The sequence below is a fragment of the Athene noctua genome, chromosome 6 (genome assembly GCF_965140245.1).
Source record: "Athene noctua chromosome 6, bAthNoc1.hap1.1, whole genome shotgun sequence".
NCBI lineage: Eukaryota > Metazoa > Chordata > Aves > Strigiformes > Strigidae > Athene > Athene noctua.
Genome location: NC_134042.1, coordinates 12431727 through 12445989, shown reverse-complemented (window position 1 = coordinate 12445989; position 14263 = coordinate 12431727). Strand labels below are relative to the sequence as shown.

The window sequence follows — 14263 nt, the reverse complement described above, 5'->3', positions numbered from 1 at the left end:
CCGCGTCTGTCTGTTACCAGAGCAGAGCACGAGGGGTGGAAGGGAAAGCTGCCGTGCGGGATCGCGGACCTCCTCTTCTGCAGCTGAGCCGGGTGACCTTTCCCGAGACGTATTCCTTCGTAGGCGTGCATAACTTCTTCCCTGTCCAGGCTGCCGCTAGGATCCCGTACCTGCCGTACGGCCGCTAGCTCGGAGCCCTGACGGGCGCTCCCACAGCACCGACGCCCGCAGCAGCTGACGTGGTGTTTGAGCCTGTACAAGGTCCCCGTTCCAGCGGAGCCGCTGTGATCGTTCCCCTTCTCTCCCACTCGGGATGCTCACAACCCCTGTGGGCTTTGGCTCCTTAAAAAGTCCCGATGCGATAAGGCTTATTGCACGCTGCACTGCCCGTGCACCAGCACACGCACTCGTCCAGTCTTTCCAGTCGCTCCTGGAACTGGTTTTCCAGACGCAGCCGGTCTGGCCCAGCACAGCGTCGGCGGCTTCTTGCTGCTGAGGTACCTACAGCCTCCAGCGCCTGCTTTGTAGGATGGCAGCATGTAGCATTATGTGTGTTTATAACACTACGTTTACAGATAACAGCGACGTTTGTTACCATCGTCGGCCGGTAAATGCTCCCAGTTGACAGCAAGTGCCGCCGCCCTCGCTCTAAGGCTCGGCCGCAGGCCGCCGCTCCGGTGTCCCGCCGCCAGGACTACATTTCCCGGCAGGCACCGCGCGGGCGCGACTCCCGGCGTGCAGCGCGGCCGCCCTCCTGCCGCCGCATTGGCCGGGCTGGGCCGTTGCCCCGCCCCGCCGCGCGCCGCGGGTATCTGTGGGGTCGGCCCGGCGCGGGTGAGGCGGGCGGTGGGCTCCGGGGCAGGCGGCGGCCCGGCCTGCTCGGGCCCGGCGGGGCGATGGGGTTCTGGGCCGCTGCCCTGGCGAGGGGTGCGATGTGTGAGTACCGGGGCTGGGGGGAGGCAGAGGGCGCGGGGGGAGCTTTGTGGCAGTAGTGGGGGTGATGGGGGGTGGCTCCGGCGGAGGGGGCGGCCTAGGGAGGGGAGGAGAGCGGAGCGGGGGGGCCGGGCCCGGCCTAGAGGGGCTGCTGCGGGCACCTTGCCCTGCGGCGGGCACGTGTTTTGCTTTGCCTTGTGAGCGCCCTGTATTGCAGCAGTTGATGCTGCATTGAGCGTTGTTACTCTGTTAAAGACAAGCTTTGCTAGCGCAGCTTCCCAGTCGCAGATGAGTATCTGTCGTGCTGTCTTGTCTCTTCGTGCTTGCCAGAAGTGTTTTCAGGGCTGAAGTGTGACTTTGGGTACAGAGTCGCTTAATTACCTTCCCCATAACCTGCAGCTAAAAATGTGTCGTCGTGAAAGCGTGTATGAATGTGGTGATAAATGTCTGGTATTCTAAAAGGAGTGGGACTGATAGTATGAAACAAACCTCAATAGTATAACGAGATAGGAGGTATTTAAAAAAATTCATTATTTCACGCAGGGTAGTTCACATGCAAACTTAGTTAACTGTTCAGGGGTGCTTATGAACTTGAACTTGGAAAAGTTTATGAACGTTGGGTAGAAGTGGCATTAACGATTAACGTTTATACTTAAGTATACTTTATCGATAGGGGGTTGTTAACAATGATCTCATGCGATTATGAAATTTTCCTTTTCACCTTCTTCCTACATCTGCAGCTTTCAAGAGCTTTGTAGAGCAGATGAGTTCTGACATGTGACTTGAGAGAGAAGAAGACAGAGGTTTGGTGGACTTCAGTTTTCAGCATGAGTTCCTGGGGCAGCTTTTCCTATGTCTGTGCTGATTATTTCTCTTCTTTTGTTACTTCCTACTTCTTTCAGTCAACCCTCAAGTACTGTATTAAGCTAATTGATGGGTTTGCTGAACTGATAAATTCTAGCCTAAAAAAACCACTCAAGCCTTCCAAAAATTTGGTTAACAGTTTTGCTGAAGTTTGAAAGTATCTCCCCATTAGCACTGCAATATTTAGGATGAATGTTGCAGGTTCTAGGGCCAATGCAATGTCACTTAAACTTCTTACCTTGGAAAATAGATTCCTATCCTGAAGTCTCTTCTGCTAAAGGTAGCTGTGTTATCTTGTTTTCCGTCCTTGCTTGACTTCAACTGACCTGGCAGTACAAGGCAACTGCATTTGCACCACCACACATATTCCACAATTGAGTGATTTTTGTATGTAAAGTTTGTCAAGTAGCAGCTATGTTCTGGTGTTATTCATTTGAAACAAGTCATTGGTTTTAGCTGAACTATGTTGAGCTGTTACCTGAGTCAGTTTCACTGCTGCAACCAAACTCGGGGTAACTTCTAGCTCATATATCTAAAAATGTTATGCATTTGATGAGATGTTAGATAAACCCATCTTAATTTATGCAGGGCTGTTATAGCCAGTACAAGGACTGTCCTATAAATACATATCAGAAATGTGTATGGAGATACTAAAACTTGTAGATAACTCCATCTAGGTAAAATTAAGGTATTTTTCCATTGGTTTTTTTTCCCACTTTATCTTGTAAAGATCAAATTCCTAAGATATCTGGAATCAAATTCAAATTGATAAAATTATTTTTAACATCTGTGAACTCTGCCACCAGATGGTGTCATGAGATTTGAGATGTTAAATGATTCAAGATGATTATAGGAAAAATAAGAGGATACTGTGCATTATGAATAACTTCTTTCTTTTAATTAAAATGTTTTTCATATTTGTAGTGGAAAGGATTTTTCTCATCTATTTTGTAAAATGTAAAAGGCTATTTTACATTTTGACCCGAAGTTGACAGAGCTGCTAATATTCAGCTCTGGGGCAAACTGTGTTATGGAGATGTAAGGATTCAGACAGACCCCTGTATTTCTATTAGCTGGTGATTAATGACTGCTATCTTAATGTCTGGGATCCTTAACTTGAATTTCCTTATCACCAAAGCTCCGTATACTGATGAGTGACCTGACTACCCTGGTTTGAGTGCTTCAAATCACTCTCCAGTGGTTCTTCATGGTTCTTCATACCGTGTAGTGACTGTATAAATAAAAGCAGCCTCCTGACTGACTGAATGCTCTCCTGCACACTCTCTTGTGTCAAAGTAGATCTTTCTTAGAGAGTCTGAGTCATTTTGCCAAGGCCAGGTACCTGCATCTGTGGAAGTGGAATAGATGGGATGTATAGTCTGTTTCGATTTGGCTTCTGAATCCCTGTTCTTAACTTGTAATCAGTGAAAGAGACATAGTATGCATATCTATGAAGGGTATTATAAGCTTAAATACCCTAGGAAGGAAAAAAAAAGATACAGAGAAATGTTATGGAAGTAAGTGTAAAATTAAGTGGTGCATATTTCTGTCACTGTTATAAAGGTCTCTGTTGAAGACCTTTTATAAAGTGACACCTTTTAACCTTTTATAAAGGTTATCAGAATAACCTGTTGTGAATTCTTTTGTAAGTCACAGAAATATCTAAATCAGGTTATTTATCATGCATCTTGTGAATCACTGTGTTGCTTCTTAATAAGACTTTGTCTCAATCATTATTAATTATGTTTGAGGCTGTAATAGTAGAAGGGGTACAAAGACAATTCCTCCCTCCGAAGGGGTCTTAGTTGGAGTATTATGAAGTACTAATAGGGATCTTACTTGGAGTACTATGTCCAGTTTTGGACATTTCTCTTAGAGTTGTGGGCAATTTGGAAAGAGGAATGGCAGTTTTAGCAGGCTCAGGAAATGTGATGTTTGAGGAAAACATCTGAAGAAAAAGAATTTGCATATGTTGAAAAATGAACTGGGAGTACAGAGGAAAAGATAAGCTTTCCAGGTGTATGGATTTTAGGTGTCCTAAATGACAGCATACAGCAATGATGCTGAACAGCTCTCCATTCCAATTAGGATATTCCTGAATCTTCTGGTGCATAGAAAGCTGTCATAAGTAAGAAACCAATAAGACATTTACTTTCAGTAGGGAAGAATTATCTCAGTTTACAGCAAGGAAAGCTTAGTTTGGGTATTATGAAAGTATTAGCATTGCTTATATGTAGCAAATTAGATGCAATTTGATTGTGAATTAAGGTGTATATATTCTTCTGGTCTGTACCCCATTCTTAGATTTACTGAAATAAAAGTAGCCATCAGTCCCAACTCTGTTCATGCCAGGTGTTTCTGTGCCTGATGGGTTTGAGTGGGATAGAGTTAATTTTCTTCATAGTACCTGGTATGGGGCTGTATTCTGGATTTGTGCTGAAAATAATGTTGATATCCCAGGGATGTTTTAGTTACTGCTGAGCAGTGCTTACACAGAGCCAAGGCCTTTTCTGCTCCTCACCTGACCAGCGAGGAGGCTGAGGGGACACAGCTGGGACAGCTGGCCCAAGGGATGTCCCACACTGTCTGACATCATGCTCAGCAAATACAGCTGGAGGAAGAAGAAGGTGGAGTGATGGCATTCAGAGTTATGGTGTTTGTCTTCCCAAGTCACTGTTACATGTGACGAAGCCCTGATGTCCTGGGGTTGCCCGAATACTTGCCTGCTGATAGGAAGTGGTGAATGAATTCCTTGCTCTGTTTTGCTTTACCTGTTAAACTCCCTTTATCTCAACAACCAAGTTTTCTCACTTTCACTCTTCAATTCTCTCCCCCATCCTACCATGGGGGTAGGGAGTGAGCTAGTTGCCAGCTACAGCTGGTCTGTTTAAGGTATTTCTCTACAGTCTCCTTGTGTCCAGTATACCTTCCCTGTATATTGTAAAAAGCCGGCCATACTCGTGGGATGGCATGCAGACAGTGTCTGCTCGATGTCTTCTAGGCTAGTTAGAGGAGTCAACTTTATTGCTTTTAACAGAAACTTAAATAACTTTGATCTGTGAAAGAATTTCTGGCTCAGTATCAAAACAGGTGAGCACTTGGCTGCCCAGTTATAACATTTGCTGAGCAGTGGTGCTGCTTCAGTGCTGAGGGGTCTGGAGTATCCCTGGTCTGTCATGAGGATGAAGTTAAATCTTGGAAAGCAGGGAGGAATTTACCTTAAAAGTCTTGTTTCTGGTACAAGTGTTTCAACTGCTGGGCTGTAATGCGGTTATCTCCTTTGCCACATTAAAAAATCAGCTCTGTGGCTACAAAGTAGCTTGTAGAGTGCATGATAGTGTGCTAGGGGAGAATAATGCTGTTAGTCATGACTTAACTTTAGTAAGTCCTTAAGTTTCCGTCTGCTGATTGGGTTGGGTTGCACAGATCAGCATCTCAGAAGGAAGCTTGAAGTGCCTCCCGCATATGCCCAGAAGTAATGTTAAGGTAATTGGTAAAAGTTACAGTCTAGCAAGGGGATACGTGGTGAATTTGTATGCCTCAAGGGCAATGAATCTGGGAAGGAAAGCTAGTCTTTGATTGTTGGTGCTTTATTTCGTATCAGTTCTGCTCCGGGTGATGAAATCTGAGCATAGACCTCTGTCTTGTTATGATGAATTGTTTTTGTACAGCATTCTTACAGTGGTACAGGGCTTTGATGTTTGGAGCAGTGTGTAATACAGGGAAATGGTTTTATGTTTATAAAACTTTTCCCCAAGAAAATCTCTTTATTACTAGGCTTTAACAAAACATGTGTTAGATTAGCAGTCGTTACTGCTTTGTAGCATTCATTTATCACAATAGGTGGTTGGATGCCTCTTTCAAAGGCCTGTTTTTTCTGTGAAAAAATCAGGCTTCTTGGCAGATTAGCAAAAGAAATTGTGTGGATAATCAAACTATGTGTTGTCTAGCCTCGCAGTGGTTGTTTAAGTGTTTTCCAGGGCCTAAATACGCTTCTGTTCCTAGTTCTTCTGAGCAAGAGGCTTCTCTCCAAGTCAAAATGACCTTGTGTCCGCCACATCCTCCCATCAGCCAACTAAAGATTTCATGAATGCACTTTGTGGTAAGTTGCTTCTTTCTTCTCTGCTCTCCTCTCCTGTCCTGTGTCTGTGGCAGCTGTATCGCTGTTCTACAGCTCCCCGAGGACATGTGCAGTTGGTCACTAAAGCAAAAGGAATGACATCTCTGTGAGGAGCTGAGGAGCGTGTTGCTGCAGAGCATTCTGCTGCAGTGAATTTCTAGACTCCTGTTCTTGTCAAGTGTAAAGTTTCCACTGCTGTCTGTAGGGACATGCAGCCTTTAGGCAGGGCAGTGCTGCTGATCTCTTTGAGGCCTCCTGAGGATTTCTAGGCAGCTGGAATGCCGGGCTGCCCGCCCCACTCCATGGCACTTGTAGCTTTATATAGTCAGTGTTCTGCCACTGATCTATAGCAGATTTAACCTTGACGTGCATTTTTAATGTATGTTATCCGGTAAGGTTGAATAACTGTGGACAAATGGATGTTGTAGCAGGAAGTAGTCTAATGCCTTATTTTCTTTGTAGGCTATTTTTACTTGTGAGAATTGTTCTCCAAAATCTCTGTAGCAGACTTGCTTAAGTTAATTAAAACTGTGTGGCGTTTCCAAGCTCTGGGCAGGTGCAGGCTATGGGCAAGTTGCATTTACATCACATAGTTGTAAAATGCATCCCTTCCCTTTAAAACAAACAAATAAAAAATGACCCACCAAATGGTTACATTACCTCAAAGTAGAAAGTTGTTGTAACATCTCACTTGCTTTAAAGGCTTTACATTTTGCTGTTGACATGTGTTTCTCTTTTATATGGTGGTGGGTCTCTTTGGCAAAACCTTATCTTTGCTTGCAGTTTGCTCATATTTTAGAGTAGCTCATTTTCCTATTAACATCCCATAAAAACTAACTTGCCATGCTATACAGCAAGTTGATGATTTCGGAAGCACAAACTGATAAATCTTATAAAAGCTTGAAGGCTATTCTCTGTTTAAACTATGGGGTGTTTTTTGTTAAAATTTCAAATATGCCTGCATTTCTGAAGTTTCTTGATATGCAAGTTTTGGGATTGAACAGACTAGTGTATGATGAGAACTGCCATCACTCACTGCATGGCTCAAAAGCTGCCTGGTTCTTGTTGCTGTTGCATAGTGCGTGAGGGAATACCTTGAATTTATAATGTTTTTCAATGTACTTCATGGAAGTTCTTTTATAGTGAAATTGTACTGCTTCATTGAAGTGAGTCATGGGTTTTACATCAGGATTTGAGAGAAAGCTAAGGATGAAGGGAAGTGGTTTATCTCTATGTAGACAGTAAATCAAGAGGTGATCTGGAAGTAGAACATGGGTCTGTCTTCTCCCAGTCCCTGTAGCATCTACTGAATTTCTTTACTTCTGAGTCCTTGCTTCTAAGGGCTTCTCTCTGTAGAGGTGAAAGTTTCACTTTTCATAGTAACATCCAATAGCATTTGAATTCCATTAGTATTTTTAGTACTCTGTCATAAGTAATGCCCAGTTGATTGGGCAGTTAGCCTAAAACTCTTCCTGTGATCGTGTATAGTTACTATATGTTTTAATTAGCCAAAACAGGTGTAATGGTAACTTCCACTCGTGAAGACTTTTAAATGTTATATGCTAACTGGTGTCAGCAGGTCACCATACTTTACTGGCCTGCTTTTCCTGATTTAAGTCCCATGTTGCTATTTCACCCCTGTGCAGAATGAATTCTGTAAATACTTGCGTAATCTTGACCAAGAACCTGAGCACATGCAGGGTATTACTCCGCTAAACTAAAAAGTAGTGCTAATGAAGTATGTTGGGGGGTACAGAATAAGTTAATGCAAAAGGAAGTGTCTGAAATTGGTGCAAGGACTAGCACCCTTGTAGGAGTAACTTCATATTAATCACGTTAAAACAGCTCTCTTATGTTAGGTAGGCATCAAAACCTGTGTCACTTGTGTATAATCATAAATAATTCTCTTAGATCTTGCTGCTGCACAGATCTGTGGATAAATGCTATGTTGATGGTATGTTCCTACACTCACCTAATAACTTAGTGGAAAATCATGAGGCTGAAATATCTCATTTTCTGTCTCTGCTCGTATTAGCTTAAACTTTCCTTAACTGCTGTCTCAGTTGAAATATGTTTAGAAACAACATTTCATTATACGTGGTTTCCAAAGAATTTGTTCCAAAATTTGGTATTTCTGTGTTCAGACCTTCCATGAAGGCAGGTGCTTTTGCATGCACATAACTGATACCACATGAATTTATATGCGTGCTCTATATGACCTAGGGTGGTGCAAATTCTGAATGATCCTGTACCTTTGTTGGGTTATTAATAGCAGTTACTAATGATTAGAGTACATCAGGTGCAAATGCATATTTAAATGCTATCAGGTATTTCAGTGAGATCAGGAATGGCACCCCAGGAATGCTGGTTAGGGAACATAAGATGATGATTGAGTTTCCTGTTGTGTTTTAAGTGTGTTTGTTTTGGTATGATGATGTGGAATTTTTTTAGGGAGGGAACTGCTTTTTCTGTTGTCTAAAGATGAAAGGGCTATTGCAGTTCTCAATTTCTTCCTCTTTAAACTGGATAGATGCTGGTCCATATGTTAACTGTAAATGGACATGCAAATATGGAGGGAAGTTATTTGTCAAAGAACCACATTTTGGAATTAGAGTGGGTGCGGGTTTACTTGCTTATTTATGTTTGTTTACAGTTGGACAGTACTGAAGGTCAAAGCTACTTTAGGTAATCTGGATTTCATAAAAATCTGGTTCTTGCCCATTGCTCACAGCTTCTAGTCAGTACCAGATTCAAAGGGTTTGTTGCCTGTGATAGAGAAGGTTGATGGTAAATAATTAGAAATAGCTTTGTGGGGTAAGCTGTGGAGTGAGCTGTTGCGGAAGGCTATTCTAGGTTAAGTTTGATGGTATTAGCTGAGTCAGCTCTGAAGCTGACCAGTGTAAAATAGCAAAGCTTGGAAGGATTTGTCTTTTTGTGTAGAGATGTAAAAATGCCTGTTAGTAAAAAGATTTATTTCTTTCCACTTTAGGGTGAGGAACTGCCTCTGCCAAGTCAATAACAAATTACTATTAATGCTTGATCATTCTACATCTTAGGGTCTTTTAAGAGGAAAGAAAACGGCAAAGATTATGTCCTGTCACTTATGCGGTCATGTCCATCTTTGTATTGTAACCTAGGCTGTGATGTGCCTCTCTAGTTTAATTGCTCTCCTTATGAATTAAACATTGTGATAAAATACATACAGCATTTAATTTGACCTGTTGTTGCTTTTGTTTGCATATATGCAAGTCTTAAGTAGGTCAGTGTTAAAATGTTTAATATTCTGGTGCAAAGTTTTGAATAATCTTGTACTGTTAGGAATAATTAATGAAAATCAATAGCTTTTATTAATGGTTCAAATACATAAGGTGCCCATGTAGAACATGGTGTTAGATAATATATCTTAAATGCTGTCTAAATTGAGTATTGCAGTACACGCGCATGTGTAGTTCTTACCGAGGTTAATGAGAAAAATACTGAATTTAAATAATTGCAGGTTTTGTGGTGAATAAATGGACTGATAGACCTTGAAGACTGACAGTCTTTGTCATGACAGGCTTTTTTTAAATTTTCCTAGGGCCTTAAATATCTTATGAGCTGCCCTGTGTACCGAAATACAGAACTGAGTTTGCCCTGCTTGGTTTCCCCAATTCCTTATGTCCCTCTCATCATCCTAGTTGAAAAGTGGTTTGTTAATCTGATTTGAGTAGCTGAGAGGATTTCTACAGATCTCTGTTTGCTTGTAAAATAAGTGCCATGTTTTGCAGGACAAGGAAAAAAATGAAAGAAAGGGAAAACTACTTTTTATTATAGGTGGTTTAGATGACTACTTAAAACTACTTTATCTTTTTCTGAAGAGTATTGACTATTCACGAGAGGTATGTGTTCTCTGAAAGAAACTCAGCACAAGTGTTTCCATTAATAGTAACTTATTTTTACTTACTAAAACAGATTAATGGAGGGGGGAAGTAATCAGTAATGTTGGTTCTTTTTAAATTATTTTTCTTTGCAGGTATGGGATAAGATCTTTCTAGAGTAATAAGCATGGTTCGAGAACGAAAATGCGTATTATGTCACATTGTGTACAACTCAAAAAAGGTGAGTCGTGAATGCTTTACATCTCCTGGTAGATACTAATATGAAGATACTAATGAGATGTTTGTAAGAAAAGCTTTTGTTTTAGAATTGTGCAGAGTATGAGGGTTTTTTGCTCTACCAGGAATATATTGATCTAGGTCTATCACAAATGAAATAATATAGTTGCATGTGCTTTAGAGTATCTTTCTTGAAATGAGCTGTGCAGCGTGCTTGATTCAGTATGTTAAAATATTGAGGTCTTTGATTTTTATTTTTTTATATTGTTGTGTAAAGATGCTAAAGTGAAAAGCACTCAAACTCATTTGGCTATAAATTGTGATATGTTAAGAATACTGTACTACACTGGGTTTTTTTATTCTTTTTGGAAGATCTGTGTTTCCTTATGGAAGGAGATTGTGGAATTATGCATCACAGCATGTGTTCATTAATGTGTCGACTTGATGTGTATCTTCTGTATACTGCATATCATGCAAAGCCTGCACTGAAACTGAGTGTTTCTTAATGGACCTTCATATATTGCTTAACCACGTGGCACAGGGATATCTTGCAAATGCCAATGTATTAATTCACACAGCTCTTCAAGGTAGAAGATGTTTCTTTTCCTTTGCAGATGGGGTTTCAAGGATTAAAAGAGGATACTGATTAGTATCTGTTCTTTGAAGATCTACAAACACTTTGGCTCAAATAGCAAGAGAAAGTTAAATCTTCTGAACTGCTTCCTTTTGCTGAACTGCGACCTTTCCTTCTCTTCTGGCAGCTCTCTTTCAGTAGCAATTAATTATAACATCGCTGCAGTTCATGGATCAAGGGTGCTGTAGAGAGCAAACTGACATGTTATGTACTCCTCAGTTTCTGAAGTACATCTAACAGTAAAACAGTATGTGATGATGCAATTACAGCTGTGTCATAATGCAAATACAGAGAGACTGCTCAGATTGCACAGAAAAACTGTTTTAAGTACTGTGATTCTGGAGAGTGGTGTCAATGGGACTTTAAAATTATGAACAACAGTAATTTGTCAAAAATCAGTCTAATAAGCTTTTCTAGGTGCACCCCTGTTTGTCTTTCTCCTGGAATTCTGCTCCCCTTCTATTAAATTCTAATGACTCCTGTGTGTCCTTCCTCAGGAAAGGTAACATTATATGAGTTCCTGAGTGTGTGACTACTTGTGCTTTCATGGTCACAGAAATGGGAATGGCAACTGCTACAGCCCTACAGGAATAGCATACACCTTCCTGCAAGGCAAAAGAGCTCTCAGAAGTGAGCTTTTCAAATATGGTATACCATTTTGTTTTGACCAATTTTACTTTTTTCCCCTTGTTGAAGGAGATGGAAGAACACATGAGAAGCATGCTTCATCACAGAGAACTTGAAAACCTGAAGGGAAGGTATGGATGAGAACAATCTTGCATCCTTCCTCTCTGTGCATTTTGTATGTCACTCTCTGAAAGAATTCATGTCCTGTTTCCCACACAAGCTGATTTGCACAATTTATTTTTATGCATCGCTTAGTTGCATGCCTTGTGATAAAGCTGGCAAGGAGCATGTTCTCTTAATGTCAAAAACTCAAGAAGCAAACAATTATGTGGAAGAAAGCTCTCCTGTATTTCTTGGTCTGCAGTGAAATAAAAGAACGTGGTTTTAGGTCTTGCCATTTTCATGCTTGTTTTTTTAGAAGCAATAGAATTCTGCTTTTGGCAGAATAGGTATTTTCCTTTTTAAAATATTTTTTAAAAGTGATGTAGAAACAATTGTCAATCTTTTAAACCACTGTGAGAAGACCAATATCTTGGGTGTAAAGTCTGCATCTGCTTGAGTGACTGCTTTGTCCTCTGCTACCCTGGTCCAGTTTTGTTAAGGGACCTCACCATGGTGGATGGTGTTTTCCTTCTGATTTCCTTGGTTTTATTTGCAGCCTTTGGAAAGCAGGAGGAGAGAGCTAAGGGGTACTCAAAGATCATCCTGATAATATGGAATCGAGTTGTAACCAGAGTGCACTTAAAAGTGCTTTCAGGTGTATGGGCTTTGAGGTTAGCCAGAGAGATCAGATAATCCACACTTAAGTATTTGATCTCCAGACAAATTTTTAATTATTTTGCAGCACAAACTTTATATGGAAATGGTAAATACCTTTTAAACACCTTTTAAAGGATAAGAAGTGGTCCTCTTTCAACTCTTAGAGGTGTGGGACGTCCATTTTGTCAGGCAGGACATCTATCTTACATTCAGAGAAGCAAAATTGTAGACTACTTCTGTTTGCATGCTAGCTTTTCATTCAGGTAGCTTTTATTCTGTTGTTTTGTGTAAGGTGAGAGCAGCTGTTAGGGTTCAAGGCCCCTTTTTTTTAAAGAGTTAACTATTAAAGAAAGGCTGAGTGAAATTAAGGCTCTAATCTATACTATGATAGATACTAATGCTGATGTAGTTAAATTGTGCCAGGTTGAATTCTTGTAAAATTCTTAAACTGTTTTGTTTTATAATGTTTCAAAACTAGAGGAAGTTAGAAACTTATTTCTCTTCAGTAACTTTTTATATGCAAAACATAAGTATAGCTGCAGAAAGATGGCCATATTTGGAGCACAAGATTTTATTACATCCATGCCACAGATCAAGACATTTGAGTCAGTTGTATAGTATTTTATACTAGTGTTGTGTATAATTTCTAAGTATTGCTGTAGTTTGCCTAAGTCAGCTGCTTAAAATGTTTTTAGGTGTAGACTTCCAGAAAATCTGTATGTGTATGCTGCTTACATCTGCTAACATTTCAAATTCTCTTTCTCTCTCTCAAAAAAAAAAAAAAACAAACAAAGCCCAACCCACCCTTATTGCAGGACAGTAAGTAAAAAGATACTGCTTACCTTGAAGTGCATATTAACTGTCCATAAATAACTTCTGTTGTCTAATTTCTACTTCTGTTTAATATTTGCTTAATTTGTGTGGAGCTTCACAGCAAGTTAATAAACTGGGAAAAGAACTTCTGTCTTCTGAATCTCCATCATCAGTTGTGCGGACTATCAAAATCTTAAAATATATCAGAAAATTAAATAATCTTTCCCTCTTGAAACTAAATGTGTTTTAATAAGATTCAGAAAATCTTCAAGTTGTCCAGATTAACAATCTTGTGTCATATTGAGAAAATGTATGAAAGCAACTTTTCAGAAGCTGTTTTGTTTTTTTTTCAAATAAAAATTGCTTTGTAGTAAAGATGGAGGGCATAAAAATGATAAATTCCTCACATTCTCCACCCTCTTCTTTTTTTCTTTCCTCCTGCCATTACCATCCCTTGCTCAGCCCTACATTTCTTGGGCGTTTTTTTGTTCTGAGTTCAGCTACTTGAAAAGAAAACAAACCAGAAAAAAAACAGGTAATCTTGTTTCCATCTCTGCTGTGCCCCACACAACTGTGTCTTGGGAGCTAGGAACATTCTGAAAATGTGCTTGGTATCAAGCACATCGTGCTATTCGATATCTGTCCTGTTGAGCCTGAAAAGGATTTGTTCTGTTACCGAACAGCTGGGAAGGGGTTGCTCAGAAACCAGAATGTCCTCTGCACTAGAAGCTGACTTAAGGCTTCTGGTCAGCTAACTGGTAGAGCATTTCTGTTCTGGACTTTCTTCTTCTGACAGTGGTTCTGAGATCAACTTAAAATTTCATATATTTTGGCAATTTATTTCTGGCTTTCTAAGTTAATTTTTTTTTATTAGTTTATGATTCTTGAAGGTAATGGTAATTTCTAGAAGTTATATATAGTGTCTGCAGTGCCTTGCAAGTGATCTGATGATTCTTGGGTTTCTATTTCCATTGATACCAAAAAAGACAGTCGAGGAAGAACTCTCTTAAGACTCAGGCTGGGGGTATTAGAAAGCAGGCATTCTTTATTGCAGCGCTGGGTGCACAGGGTATCTCTCCACCTAATGTGCACACCCAAGCCCCTTAAGTTACATCTTAAATGCAGGTACCTTATACATATTCATAGGGTTGCACAGTACAAACTTAGATATACATAACTGAGGTGGGGTTTAGTTCAGAAGGCCTGAGTCAGCAGTTCTGGAATGTTTATGTGATCTTTTCACCTGCGTATTGCCTCCTGGTGGTCATCTTCGGGGGTGTTCAGAAGGAAGGCCGGTAGTCTTTCTCGTCACCTTTTTCCCAGTTTTGACAGTGCCAAGACTCAGAACTAGTTTCTTCTGGCTGTCCTGCTTGCTGCCTCTTTTATCTAGGAAATGTTGCACACCCTTTGGCCTCGGCT

At 40.6% G+C, this 14263-nt stretch overlaps 1 protein-coding gene across 4 annotated transcripts in view; it reads left to right on the top strand.

The window, feature by feature from the left end:
* The first annotated feature begins 816 nt into the window (after window positions 1-816).
* Window positions 817-14263, top strand: part of ZNF106 (zinc finger protein 106) — a 41822-nt gene continuing 28375 nt past the window's right edge. The window contains exons 1-4 of one of the 4 annotated variants that reach the window (XM_074909589.1): window positions 825-936; window positions 5803-5899; window positions 9930-10015; window positions 11342-11403. In XM_074909589.1, the coding sequence (XP_074765690.1) occupies window positions 9962-10015; window positions 11342-11403 (116 nt within the window). In that variant the 5' untranslated portion in view covers window positions 825-936; window positions 5803-5899; window positions 9930-9961. Of the gene's footprint in view, window positions 937-1673; window positions 1737-5802; window positions 5900-9729; window positions 9796-9929; window positions 10016-11341; window positions 11404-14263 lie in introns of those variants that run through there. The other 3 variants (XM_074909591.1, XM_074909592.1, XM_074909593.1) reach the window with 3 other exon arrangements.